Here is a 14,702-nt window from a genome sequence, read left to right on the forward strand (position 1 = left end):
GTGATTGAGACTGACCCAGGGTTGACTCTACTGGGGAATTTTGAAGGTTTGAATGAAGGATGATGGAAGCTAACCCTTCCCAAGGAATTTTGACTTATGAAGGAAAGATTTTGGAAGCTAACCCTTTCCAGGGAATTTTGACTTATGAAGGAAAGATTTTGGAAGCTAACCCTTTCCAGGGAATTTTATGAAATGAAGGAGCTGTTTGGAGGCTAACTCTTTCCAGGGGATTTTGACTTATGAAGGAAATATTTTGGAAGCTAACCCTTTCTAGGGAATTTTGTAAAATGAAGGAATGTTTGGAGGCTAACCCTTTCCAGGGGATTTTATGAAATGAATGATTGGGTAGCACTCCATTGATATGAAAGGGATGAAAGGATTGATTTATACTTCTTGTTTAAAGCCCAAGATTAAGGCTGACCTGACTGGGGAAATTCCAAATGTGGAATCTAGATTCTACTAAGGAGAAGACTTACTAGAGATTGAAGATATGGGTGACATAAACTGTCCATGTCTCTCATTCCAAAAGGTGAACTCAATACTGAGATTGAGACATACTTGGCTTATTTGAAGTATGGTTTGAAGAATAGAAGAATCTCACCAGGGTAGGCTAAAAGGTGACTAAAGACCTATTCCTATGTTTATAAGAAACCTGACGGGTCCTTGTATACAAGCTCAAGAGAAAGTTGTGAATATGCTTTTAAGAAGCCCGTGGGTCCTTGTATTGTAAGCCCAAGAGGAGGCTAATCGAGGGTCCTTGTTATAGCACAAGAGAAAGTTAAGTTGGCTTTGAACTTAGTTTCGCTCTAAGCAAAAGAGTAAGAGGTTTCACTGGGAATAATTCCTCTTGGGTGGATGTGCCCTATTTTTGTTCTAAGGCTTTTTTCAAGATGTTTCACCGGGAATAATTCATCTTGAGGTTGAACTAAAGAAATCTAATCAGGAAAGAGCCTTCACCGGGAAGACATTCTTAATCCTAGGCCATAGTCCTATAATATATATACAGTTTATTTATCCTAAGGTTTTTCTCAAACGAAGTTCTAAATAATGTATATACAGTTTATATTTGACAGGAATTTAAATGAAAGCTGTAAATTGAAAGCTGTAAAGCCTAACTTGGATGAAGAGGAGGCCTTTGAAAGATGTATGTACAAAAGGGGTTGGGTCTTAGACTCAGGGAGAGGCCCATGTGAAATGGATTTGAAGTTGAAGTTGTTTTGAAAAAACAGATTGAAAGTTTGATTGAAAACAGTTGAATGTTTATTGTAAACAGTTTTGAAGTTTTGTTTTGAAAACAGAAGAAATGAAGATTGACACTAGGTCACATAGGTATATGAAGAGTTTCTCGGGAATAATGCCCTTCAATACCGAGAAGAAAGTTTTGAAAACAGATGAGAAATTTTCTGTTTAAAGAGGATTTGAAAACTATAAAAAGAAAAGGTGTTGGGTTTTACACTCTATTAGAGGCCCAAAAGATTTATTTACTGTTTATGAAAAACAGTTGAAAGCTTTTGGTTTGAAATGATTACTGTTATGAAAACCATTTTACGAGTTTTAGGCTTACCTCGAAGAATGAGAAATCGGATTTCTGAGTTTGAGGTGTTAACTTGATCCTCAAGTGATATGCTTGGAATAAATTAGGATCTCAACAGATGTTAAGCATCCACACCAGTAGAAAAGAAACATCGGATAAGCTCACAGCTTACATCATTTCATGATCATCCAGTAATTGTTTAAGGACTTCTACAGCAAATGGAAGACCAAACAAACAGACAAAACCAGAGAACAACAGAGAAATAATCTCCAAGTCGCGGTAGAAGTGAGAAAATTCAAGTAATATGTGCAACATTAATCAAACATAAATTTAAATGATTAACTACACAAAAGTAATTTGAAAATATCAAATTCAAATGAAATTAATTCTAAGAAAAGATATTTTTATGATTTTTTTATGAAAGAAGAAATAATTAGAAACATAAACTTTAAATATGCATCTAAAATATTTTTGGAGTTTTTAATAAGGATTAGAAAATCAAAACTAAATCCTATAAAAATACTAAGTTTTTTTATAAAAATATTTTAAAGAAAATTAAAGAGATAATAAAAAAAAACTATTAATGGGCCAGGGGTGTGTTGAAATTCGTTTGGAGGTATGATGGCCAAAACTGAAATAAAAAAGGATGTGTGTTTGGGCCGGACCGGGTCGGTTCAGATGGAACCCGGATCCACCCAACTCTTAGTGAACAAGGGATGGGTTAGACAAACCCTAAAATCCAAAAGAGGCAACGCCTCTGATCTTCTCTCCCTCACGTTTCTGAAAAACAAACTTAGGAGAACAAACTTTCTCCTCACTCGCAGCGAACAACAATGACAACTCGGTCATGGAAGAAGTTGAAGAAGCTCAAATACCCACGAACCCAGGTGTGCTTCTTCCTCAAATTTTTTTCGTTTTTTTCTCTTTGATGATAGCTCAGTAATAGCTTTCTCTTTCAATCGCTCGTTCATCTTTCTCGGTTGCTCGCTGTGAACAAACAATGACAATAACCTCTCGGTACCGCTCTTGGTTCTCTCTGAGTCTATGAACAACAACAATAGCAATTGCCGAACAGAAAATCTACAGCGGCCATGGGAGGAGTTCTCGGAAGTCCCGGTAAATTATGATCAAACTTACAAGGATAACCTCAATTTTACAACAAATTTCAAATTGATTTTACCATGTTCATGAACATGGATGAAAGTCCGGGTAATTTTAATCTCCGTTGTTTTGAATTTTACCTCTATTCTGTGATATGTGATATAGTAGTGATAGCTTACAAATTATATTTTGTTTCCTAATCTTATAGTGTCTGAATAATTGTAGAGGAAAACTTACAGCAACAGTTAGCAGTGATATAAGAGTGAAAGTAGAAATGACTTACCTACGGCGAGGAGATTTTCGCCGGTTTATTTTTGAGGTATGCCTTTAACCGCTACTGCTTCTGGAAAATTTGTTGATGTTGTTCTGAATTTTGTTTTGAATTTTTGTTGTTATTGCTGCGATTCTAAACCGTTGTTGATTGTTAATTCTGAATTGCAAGTATGGACCGCTGCTATGTTGCTGTAGGTGTGCTTCCTTTATTTTCCCTCTGCTTGCTTCAACTTGATGAAGATGATGAAGATGCCTCTTCTTTTCAATTTGCAGGTTTTTTGAAAGGAGTTTGGATATTAGGGAGACTTGAAGATGGATTTCAAGCTCTTGGGTGCTCCAAGTTGTTGGAGGCTTGAAGATGAACATCTTCAAGCAAGGTATGAAGAACTACCTTATCCTTCTTCCTTCCCTTGTATGAAACTTTGTAACTAGAATACTCACCTTCAATAGAGAGACTCTTGGCTTGAGAATTTCTTCTTGCCAAGAGATCTATTGAACAATATGAGTAAAAGATAGAAGAGAGAAAGCATGTAGTAGAGTTGCTTTGGTGTGTTGAATACTGAGGATGACACTTCTATTTATAGGCAAAAGATCTTAGAGCAATTGAAGTAAGTGAGCTTGCTTAGTGAAATCACTTTGGTTTCTTGGCCATGAAGAAATTTCAAAGAATATCAAAATGCAATGATGGCATTTTTGAGCTAGCTCCCCATCCATTGATCTCTTCTGATCTTAGGGGACAATTCTGATGTGTAGAGATCTCTAATTGGCTCAAAAAAGATTCCAATTGATGAATCACCATTTGCCATAAATTCCTAAATGTAATGATTACATAATCACATGGCTTTGATTTTTGGATGTTTTGGAATCTTGATGCAAATGATTCAAATGATTCTCTCCAATCTCTTCTAATATATTTGAAGTGTAGATGCACCAATTAGTGTAGGTCTTTGCATAAAAATGACCAAAACCAAAGTTGGTCATGCCTTGAAAATTCACTTCATGTGCCTTACTTTGCTCAAGCATAACTCTTAGCTCAAAATGAATTTGGAGGAGGTTGAGAACAATTTTGAAAGACCTTGACATGTAATTCAATCCATATGTTTTGTGTTTTCTCAAAATCCTTAGGGAATTTAGTGAAAATGACCCATGAAGTTTCAAGAAAACTAGGTTTTTCACCATTCTTGGTTATGCAGCAACTTTGAAGCTCCATATCTCTTCAATGGTTGATTTTTAGCCAAAAAATTATATGTGACAAATTTGTTCATTGGACCAAATTATACAACTTTGATGTTGGAAGTTTTTTTCAGTTTGTACTTGAAATTTTGAGATATTCCCTTCCAAAGTCAATCTTAAAACACTTAAAAAATTTCTAAGTATGAAAAAGTCAATCTTTGACTTTTTGATTCTTGATTGATTTTCTTGATTTTTCTTGGTCTAATTAATTCAATAACCATATATTGATGATTTCAATCTTCAAAAGTCCATGGTTGACTAAAAACCCAAAAAGTCAAAGGTGGTTTGTACAGTTGACTTTTTCAAATAAATTGTAATTTTTGGAGATTTCAGGTGAATCAAGCTATCCTCCTCAAATGAATGATATGAGTGGAACATATTAAGGTAATAGAGGATCTTGAGCCATGGTTTTAGTTGTGGAACCATGTCCTGATTAAAAGTCAACTGTCTAGGTGAATTAGGTAAAAAAAAACCCTAATTGTAGGCCAGATGAAATTGATGACTGTGGCCTCTGAATTGAAGTACAATTCCCATTGTATATTGACATGGGGATCATTTGAAGATTATTAAACACTTTGAGTGATGCCCTGGAGATTTTTAGGGTTTCCCAGATGTGGGCCCTAATTTTAGTCCTTGATAGGCTCAAAACCCTAGTTTAGTGACCTGGGCAAGCCTGAGTCCTGATGGCTAATATCTGATCATCATAGGTGGATGGTTGAATCACTTTGAGTCCTATGATTGTTTTGGAAATCATTTTCTTATTGATTGATCCTTTTCCTGAGCTTCTTGTCCTTGGACACCATAGACTGAGTACTTGGCAAACAAGTGACTGCTCTGGGTACTTGTCTTGAGTTGATGAAGTGTATGGAGATGTAAAATCTCAGGGGGGTCAAAATTAGGGTATGACACGTAGCATATTCAAGATCTACAAGCACTACATAAGAGGAAAGGGACCAAAATCCCCACCTCTAACATCAAGACTACCATAGTTCATCTTGTGAATCTATATGCTTACAGTTACAAAGACTCTTCAGTTGGAACGTATTCCTGATGGCAGATTTGTGTTGATGATGACAACACATATGTGTGTTAAAGTTGGTGGTGATGTGAAAACTACTTACGTGTTGAAGTTGGTGTTCCTTCACCAAAGTTTCCTTAAATCCTTGTGAGTAAAAACTAATTGTGAGGAAAGAGTTGTATTGGTATCGTGTCATTGTTTTAATTCTAAGAGTGTTATATTCTTGAAGAATTGAGTTAGGTTCTTGTGATCAACCATGGGAAAATCTACATTTGGTTATAGAAATCAGCTTGCAAAATTTTTGTTCTATTATTTAGAGTAGTTGATGAAATTTTTACTAAATTTGGGAGTTCATCCCATGGAAAAACTCTCTTTTGGTTAGGGAGATAATCCATTGTAAAAAGTTTAGATTCTCTTATATCAAGGGTTCGTGGACATAATATGTAAAAGCTTAATATTATAGTGAAAGCTCAAGAAGATCTCTTAAACACAAGACTAGGTCAACATTCGACCGAACCTATATAATTCTTTGGTGTCATCTCTCTAACCTAATTTCTTTAAATTATGTTATTTACTTTATTGTTTTATTTTATTTTCATTGCTTTTCACTCTAATTATGTGGACACTAACACCATTGGCTATTTAAGTAATAAAAACTTTAAATTAATCAAGGATTTAGAATACCACAATCCCCATTCTTGTCTTTGTAGTCACTTGTCCAACAAGTGACATCAGAGCTTAACTCCTGATAAAGACTAATCACCCTAGGAGGAAAATAACTGCAGGCTATTCACTAAACAAACTCTCATCCTTTAATGGAGAAGGATAAAGTTTATCGAAAGAGAAAATGAAGTTTTTTATATAAGGGATAGATCGTGATATTTAGAAGGATGTGAGGGAAGTTTCAAATGCTCCTACATATGAAGTTAATGGTGTTGTAGTAAACCAACATTAAAGTGATTAGACCAAAGATGATAAAAAAAGTGTGCAACGTAGTTTGAAGGCAAAAAACTTCATCATTCTTGATGAATTTTTGTGAGTTTCTCTCTGCGAAACTATAAAAGAAATATGGGACATCCTCCAAAGTTCACATGAAGGAACTAATGAGGTAAATAGTGTCGTACTTAAGACTTCACACACAAAAGGGGAGTGAATTGTGCGATTTGTAAAAACTAGGTTTTGAAAACATTTGGGAAGTAAAATCAAAGTTTAAAATCATTTTCAAAAACTAAGCAGCGGAAAGAATAAATGCGTAAAATAAAAGCTTTTTAGAGGATGAGTTTAAAACATTTGACTGTACTGTTTCTCGTTAATTTTAATTTACTTGAGTAAATATTATTTTTATGAATTATGTTTGTACTCGGATAATTTTATTTGATATTTTTGGGTTGAGTAGAAATTTTTAGAAATTAATTTGAATTACTGATTGATTTAATTAATATAAATAATAAGAAAATAGGAGGTTTAAGTGAAATGGGTGGAAATTGAAATTAATAGAAATATGGAGTAAAGTGGTGATAATTAGAAATAAGTTAGGGCCAAGGTGAAATAGTTAAAGGATTAAATTAGTTTTATTATTATTAAGGGATTAATGGAGCTTATTTGTGTTAGTACTTGAATTGAGAAAGAGAACTTGGGAGAAAGACAAAAAAACAAGGGTTAAAGAAGGAAAAAGAAGCCATAACTAGAGCTTGGAGTTGCTGAAATTTGAGGTAAGGGGGAAATGTTCACTATAAGAGTGTTTATTTGCAAAGAGGATAAAAAGGGGTCCTTACACTCTTCTTCTTCCTTACCCTTTCCTACATGAATGAGGATTTTGATATTTACATATGGTTATCAAACCTTTCTAAATTATTGTGTATTATTGTTGTAAATTAATGATGATTGTTGTGTTGAATTAAAGTCTTGAAATTTGTGTATAATTATGTGTTGAAATTCTGATTATGTGTTCATCAGGATATGTTTGGAAAGTGACGAAGATGATAAATAATTGATGATTAGTTGATGTTGATTCTATATATTTGATGTTGATTCTATATATTTGATGTTGCTTGATGTTATAAACATGTTATAATTATTGTATGATGAATTGTGAGCTTCACTTTGAAGTTCTGTTTTCGGTGTTTTGCTCGCTTCGTCTCTGAGAGGAACTATCAGGCACCTAATTCTGTTTAATTTGCTTTATACTAATCAAAATCCAAAAATATGCATTTTGTCTCTATTTTGTGTTTTACAGGTAAAAGATCGAGCAAAAATCAAAACAGTGCAAGAAGAAATATTTTTGAAAATTTGAAGGTGGAAATTGATTTACCCATATGGGAAATCGATTTCCTGGGGTGAAAATTCAAAAATAGAGAGGGAAGCATGACATCATTTTGGCACCTATTTTCTTTGATTATTTTTGTCATTTTACCAATTTTCCACCTCACCAAAATTAATTCCCTTCATTAAACCCATTTTACCAATTAAACATCAATTAAACACAAGATTAATTACCAAGTGCACAATGACCAAATTGCCACTACTCTTACTACAATCCTATAAATATAGGCCTTCACCTCTTCATTTTACAAGCTTGGAGAGTTAAAGAAATTCTTGCATTTTCACTTCTCATCCTTTCTAAAACCCTCACCCAAAGTTCATTTTCATAGAATTAGTAAGATTCACCTTGAATCTTGCTAGTTTTGAACTAAACCTTCTTCATTTCACTCTTTTCTTTACTTGTTCATCTCCAATTTTGAAGGATCTACTCATTTGGTGTTTGTTCTTGAAGCTACTCCAACATTTTGTTCAAGAAGTGGTAAAATTCTAAACTCTAAGATGTAGATCTTTGTTGCTTGTGTTTAATGCATCTTTGATGCTACATTGGTCCTATTTGATGGTCAATTGATGGAAATTTTGTGCTCCAATTGATATGTGATCATAAGGTGTTTGTATGTTTGCTTAAATCAAGTTTTATACTTCTTAATGCTGTTTTTTTTAAAACTGTGCCAAGGAAATCGATTTCCTACAGAGGGAAATCGATTTCCACTCTGCTTTTGCGCCAGATTTGAAAATCTGCACTCAGGAAATCGATTTCCCATAGAGGTAAATTGATTTCCACTGAGGCAGAATGTTTTTTTTTTGCTTTTTTATGCTTGTTTTGACTTCCTTCTTCCTCTACTTCATTAATATCATTGGATCTAGGATGTTGATAGGTTTAAAATGGCCAAATCCATAATATTAGATGAATGATATTAATGATAGTGTGATTTGATTTACTTTATGCATTTTTTTTATTCTTCCTCTCCTCTTTTTTTCTTTTGATCGATGAAAGTCTTAATACCTTGAGAATTCTTATGGATTCTTGGTAAAGACTAGATCGTTACCTATTTTCTTTTCGTGTGGTATTGCTTTCGGAGAGTGATCTATATAACGATTCTCTCGCATGCATTAGCACATAAAGTTTTGACCGGCCTCGTTGTAGGGTGATTTCTACATAAATCACTTGACGATCTGCTTAACATAGCGCAATATTTCATGTCCCGAATCAAAAAAGACCAAACATGGAAGAGAATTGTATGCGGTTGATTTAAGACTTATGGAGGTTTATCGTGTAGTCGCTATGATTTTATCAAGCTTCTGATAAATGTCCATTGAATTTAAATCCGAGAACATCCTTCACTCACCATCGATCTTTATTACTAACTTTGATAACATACTTGACAAGTTTCAAGATGGTCATCTTTAACATCTAACAATTGACTTTAATTTCCGTATTTTATTATATTGCTCTTTATATTTCTCGCTTTATCGCTTTATTTTATCATTTCATCATGTTTATATTCCGCTATTTTCTCTTTGTCCATTTGGACATTTTGTTTATGTTTCCGCGATTTTCCTTTTGTCCACTTGGACCATACTTTACTTTTATGCTAAAACACTAATAAACAACAAAAATCTAAAAAACAGATAAGGCTCTCTTTTGGACTATTGGTTACTATCCCGAGCATTTTGGAGACTTGGACTTTTGGACTTATGTTGAATAGTATATTCAAGGCAAATATTTTTAAATCGTATCCACAGAGATTGGGTGATATTACCGCCGTTCTATAGTTACAATTATTTTAAGTTCGAAAGATAACAAAGTTGTTTTGTTTTGAAAAGCTATTTGTTCTAATTAAGACAATTATAAGACAATAGAATAGAACTTGTTTCAATAATAAAAGATTGACAAGATTGGTTTTGGTTTCACTATTCCTATCTCCTATGTGACTTTAACAACTAATGCATAACTTCAATAGCAATAAGAATGTTCTAGTATCCTCTCAACAATGTTTATGTCTAAACAAGGTTGTGAAAGTTAATGTATTAATCTTTAGATGATCTCTCACTCTAACTATCAATACATTAAGCTTGATTGATTGATACAAATAGAAAAGTGGCAAATAAATCTATCTCTAGCATTTATCCACTACTTGATAAAATGTTGTAGAACAAGACTTGAAATATATTTCTCAATCATAAATCAAATCTAAATATGAAATATAAAACAACAACATTCATCCATTTCAATACTAATGAAGTTCATACAAAAGTGTTAGAGGAAATACATAGTTAACAAGAATAGCTACTACCTCCAATCTTGCCAAAGTGGGATTTAGCTACTCATCACCATGGTTGACAAAAAGAAGAATGAAGAAGAAGTTATGAGCATCAATCTCTCACAAAGGTGCAAGCTTTTCTCTCCAAAACCCTAATCTCAATGTGTGGTTTACAATGGAATAGAATCCTCTAATTCCCCTTTTTTATCTCCCTAAATAACCCCTAATTCGTACTAACTTTTCCTATTCAAAAGATAAGCCCAATTCTCATGACAAGTGGCAACAAAGTAAAAGATAAAATTCTGCAGCGCAGTGTTTGCGGGGCAAACAATGTTTGCGGGGCAAACAGTGAAATTCAAAACTGGACTTGTTCAGCATCTAGCAGTTGGCGGCGTAAAGGATGTTTGCGGGGCAAACTGGCCTCATCAACACTTCTTTTGCTATTCCAAGTCTTCAAGTAATTCCTCTTTGCTTCCATGATCTTCAAACCTTAAAAACGCTACAAAACTAACAAACTTGTGAAATAACAATTCAAATGAACTAAAATGAACAAAATTGCAAAGTTATTAAATTGAATGAATAAAAGTGTGATTATTGAGTAAAAAGTGGTTAAAGGGACCAAAAACAATATATGAAAATTAGTACTATTTGGTCCCTAACAACTCTCCCCAACTTACCATTTTGTTTGTCCCTAAACAAAAATTCACAAGAGTAGCAAGAGCAATGCACAAGAGAATGATGACAAGGTAACCGAACACTCAAGTGGCTCAAAAGTATAAGTCCTTTCAAAGTACACTCACCACAATGCTAAAACAAAGCATGAGAAAGAATGATGGTAAAGTGCAAATTATTATCAAGAAATTCCAAAAGAGACATGTCAAAATTGAATCAAACCTACACACACATCATAGTAATGATGAATACAAGAGGGTTTATTTTCACTCATCCGGGCATTTAAATCAACAACAACTTAAATCATGCGTTCACCATAACAATTTCAAAAATTATGTGCAAAGTGAGAATCAAGAGGGCTTTTATAGGTTGTAGTGTGGCTTGGGTTACAAAGAAAGGATTTTATTAGAGGGAAATTAAACAAAAATGCCTATCCTAAGGGAGCATTCCTATCCATTTACTTAACAAAAACACTTGCTTGAATCCCCTTTTCTTTCCTTTTCTCTTTTTTTTTTCAACAACACAAAACGGGAACGATTTTTTTTTCTTGTCCCAAAATTTCAAAATGTGTTGTGCTTTTCTTATTACCACAAAACTTCTAAGTACCACTTTTTTTCTTTGTTTTTCAATCAACTCTCCCCAACTTTAGGATTCAAACCATAATAGATACAACAATGCTCCCTACATAGACATAGGCACAAGGCAAAATTGCAACCATTGCGGTTGAAGGTTTTAATGAAAGAACAAAAAATTAGGATTCACATACAAAATATTTTCAATAATCACATGAATCCTAATAAGCTCAAAGGGGTTGACTAAGAATCACTCCTCACAAGGTTAATTGATTTAACTTTTTGGTCAAGTGGTTTTTCTCAAATTCAAACAATGCCTCTATCACTTTCACACTTTTCACAAACAAGAATAATGCATGGTTTAACATGATAGAAATGAGTTGAAATAAATTCCGGTATCCCGCATTTAGTGTACAATGGAAAGTTTCCTCACTTGGCTAAGTTCTAAACTTTGATTCAAAAATGACATGTGACTCAAGGAATTTATGCTAAGCAATTTGCACACACCATCAACTAACCATGTTAAGTCTAGAGAGCGATAAAGTGTACCTTAATTTTCCTTGATACCGATTCGCATCATTGCCACTCGAAGTGTTAACCAAATCAACTCTTGTCCGTGCCCAATGGTTCCTCAAGATTCCTTTGCAAAAGAACAATTAAACAAAACACTTTGAAAAAGTTAGGTTAATCACTTTCCACCCAAACACACAATTAAACTACAATAATAAAAATGCAATTTTTAAATGGTTCAAATGGTGAAACGAGAGCCACCATAAAGTACACAAATTAAAAACCGAAAAGTGCAACAGTAAATAAATAAAAATAAAACAGAATTCAGACTAAATTAAAATAAAAATAAAAATACAAAAGTGGTGCAACACTACTTCAATCCTCTTCTTCATCACCGCCACCAACTGTCCCGATCACATCCACCAACTGTCCCGATCACATCTTCCATCGTGTCATCCTCATTTCCGGTACCACTGCCTCCTGCACCCCCCATGAAAAGTGGCCTGCCCACAGGCCAATTTGCGTAAGCATCATACTGACGTTGGGTTGCCTCCCAACAAGCGCTTTGTTTAACGTCGTTCGAGCTCGACGGTTCGATGGTGCACCAAGGCTTGACGAGCGAAATGACACACCATCGCGGCTTGCTTATCCATCGTGGTAGCCTTTGAGTCTTTGTTCCTTTACAGTCCAGCTTTCTTGTGTTTTAGGGTCCTCCACCACAATGGCTCCATAATTTCGCACCTCTTTCACCACAAATGGCCCCGACCACTTTGACTTTAACTTACTAGGAAACACCTTGTGTCTTGAATTGCACACAAGCACCATTTGTCCAACTTCAATGTTTTTGTGATAAGTCTTTCCCTCATGATTTGCCTTCTCCTTGTCCTTGTGAATTTGATTTGCCACCTTAATGATTTCTCCTTTTTCATCATCGATTCGAAAGTTGTCATGTTCATCCTTATGAGGCTTCATAGACTCAAAAAGAGTAAAAATTACCTCTTTATCTTGCACCCTTACTTTCATAATCCCATCATCGATATCAATCATCATTCGGGTGGTCTTCATGAATGGTCTTCCAAGTATTAATGGCACATCACGATCCTCCTCCATGTCGACTACCACAAAATCAACCGGGAACAAAAATTTGTCCACCTTTACCAGCATGTCTTGTACAACTCCATATGGTGAAATGATAGACTTATCAGCTAGTTGTAAAGTTATCCTGGTGTGTTTCATCTCAATGTTCCCCAATCTCTTGACAACGGATAAAGGTATTAAATTGATGCTAGACCCCAAATCAACCAAACCATTACTAATGTAGTTACCTCCAATGGTGATCGGTAAAATGACTCGTCCCGGATCGGCTTCCTTTCTTGGGGGAGTTTTTTGAATAATTGCACTACAATGAGCATCAAGCACAACCGTCTCTTCATTCGTGTACTTCTTTTTCTTTGTGAGCATCTTCTTCATGAATTTTGCATACTTGGGCATTTGCTCCAATGCTTCGGAAAATGGAATATTTATGTGAAGTTGTTTAAATATATCCATAAATCGAGCGTAGCGCCTTGCGTCTTCCTTCCTTGACTGCACATGCGGGTAAGGTAGATGTTGGAGAGGAATTTTGCTCACATTCTCATTTCTCTTTTTATTCCTATTCACTTTTTTGTCATTTTTCTCTTTTCCTTCTTTTTCTTTCCGCTCTTTTTCAACTAATTCTTCCTCCACTTTCTCCTCACTCTTTTCTCCCTCATTTTCAACTGTCACTTCCTCCTCTTCATCTTCAACTATTATTTCCTCCTCATCTTCCACTATAACCTCTTCATTTACGCCACTATTCACCTCCTTCCCACTTCTTGTAAAAATGGCTTTGCATTGCTCCTTTGGATTGGTTTGGGTGTTGGCGGAAAAGGATGCTCCCGGTTGTTGCTCGGACAATTGCTTTGCAAGTTGACCCACTTGATTTTCTAAATTCTTTATGGCCGCTTCATTGCTCCTTTGGTTAGCCATGGATGCTTGCATGAATTGTGTAAGAGTGTCTTCCAATTTTGAGCTCCCACCTTGAGATTGTTGACCTTGGACTTGAGGATTTGGGCTATGATAAGGACTTTGATGTTGATAGTGTTGATTGCCGAATCTTGAAGGTTGGAATCCTTGGTTGTTTCTTTGGTAAGGATTGTTGTGAGGTGGAGGTTGCCTTTGATAACCTTGATTTTGATTGTTGACATAATTCACTTCTTCACCCTCGGGAGGAGGACAAAACCCAGTAGGATGGTCACCTTGACAAAGTTCACAACTTGCCACGTGAGAAGTCATTTGCATCCCATGAATTTCCTTCATTTGTTGTGGAAGCTTCGACATTTGCTTGGTGAGTAACTCAACTTGTTGAGAGAGAATCTTGTTTTGAGCAAGGATGGCATCATTGGTGTTTAATTCGAGAACACCCGGCTTCCTTTGTGATGGACTCCTATCATGTTGAGTTTGGAGATCATTGAGTGCCATACGATCGATTATCATTATTGCATCCTCCGCGCTTTTTGACATTAGAGAGCCACCCGCGGTGGCATCCAAAAGTGTCTTGTGCACCGGTTGAAGTCCATTGCGGAAGATGTGAATTTGTGTGAGATCATCAAAACTATGACCCTTGCATTTTCTAAGCATGGATTTGAATCTTTCCCAAGCATCATTTAAGGACTCGTTGCTTCCTTGATTGAAAACCGCAATTGCCGTTTTGGCCTCCATGAATCGGGATTGAGGAAAATAGCGTTCTAAAAATTTTTCTTCCAATAGATTCCAATCCGTCATCACATTTGGTAATTGATCAAGATACCATTCTTTGGCTTTCCCAAGTAATGAGTGTGGAAATAGTCTCTTGAACAATGATTCTTCATTGGCCGCATCGACTCCCGTTGAACTCGCAATCTCATAAAATTTGGTGAGATGTGCGAAAGGATCCTCATGATCCATTCCGGTGAATGGATTTGCATAAACAAGTTGGAGGATTCCGGTCTTCATCTCCGTATTTGCTCCACCTTGAGCATTGCGTGCAAATTGGGCGGTACGTCTTGGACTATTGGCGGACATTTCGGTTGGAACAACACCCGCCATGTCTCCTTCAAAGGTGTCTACAACTACTTCTTCAATTTGATTGTTAGAAGAAGTAGATGCCTCCTCTTTTTGTCTCTTCTCTTGGGCTAACTTTCTTCTTC

At 35.3% G+C, this 14,702-nt stretch overlaps 1 protein-coding gene across 1 annotated transcript; it reads right to left on the reverse strand.

Annotated features, from left to right (window-relative positions):
* Window positions 1-12,141: 12,141 nt before the first annotated feature.
* On the reverse strand, window positions 12,142-13,503 carry LOC131658555 (uncharacterized). The gene is made up of 2 exons (XM_058927834.1): window positions 13,126-13,503; window positions 12,142-12,957 (listed from the first exon to the last, which is right to left on the reverse strand). Exons 1-2 carry the CDS (start codon window positions 13,501-13,503, stop codon window positions 12,142-12,144), a joined length of 1,194 nt encoding a protein of 397 aa, XP_058783817.1.
* Window positions 13,504-14,702: the final 1,199 nt, after the last annotated feature.

This window comes from Vicia villosa, linkage group LG3, assembly GCF_029867415.1.
Source record: "Vicia villosa cultivar HV-30 ecotype Madison, WI linkage group LG3, Vvil1.0, whole genome shotgun sequence".
In the NCBI taxonomy this organism is placed as follows: domain Eukaryota; kingdom Viridiplantae; phylum Streptophyta; class Magnoliopsida; order Fabales; family Fabaceae; genus Vicia; species Vicia villosa.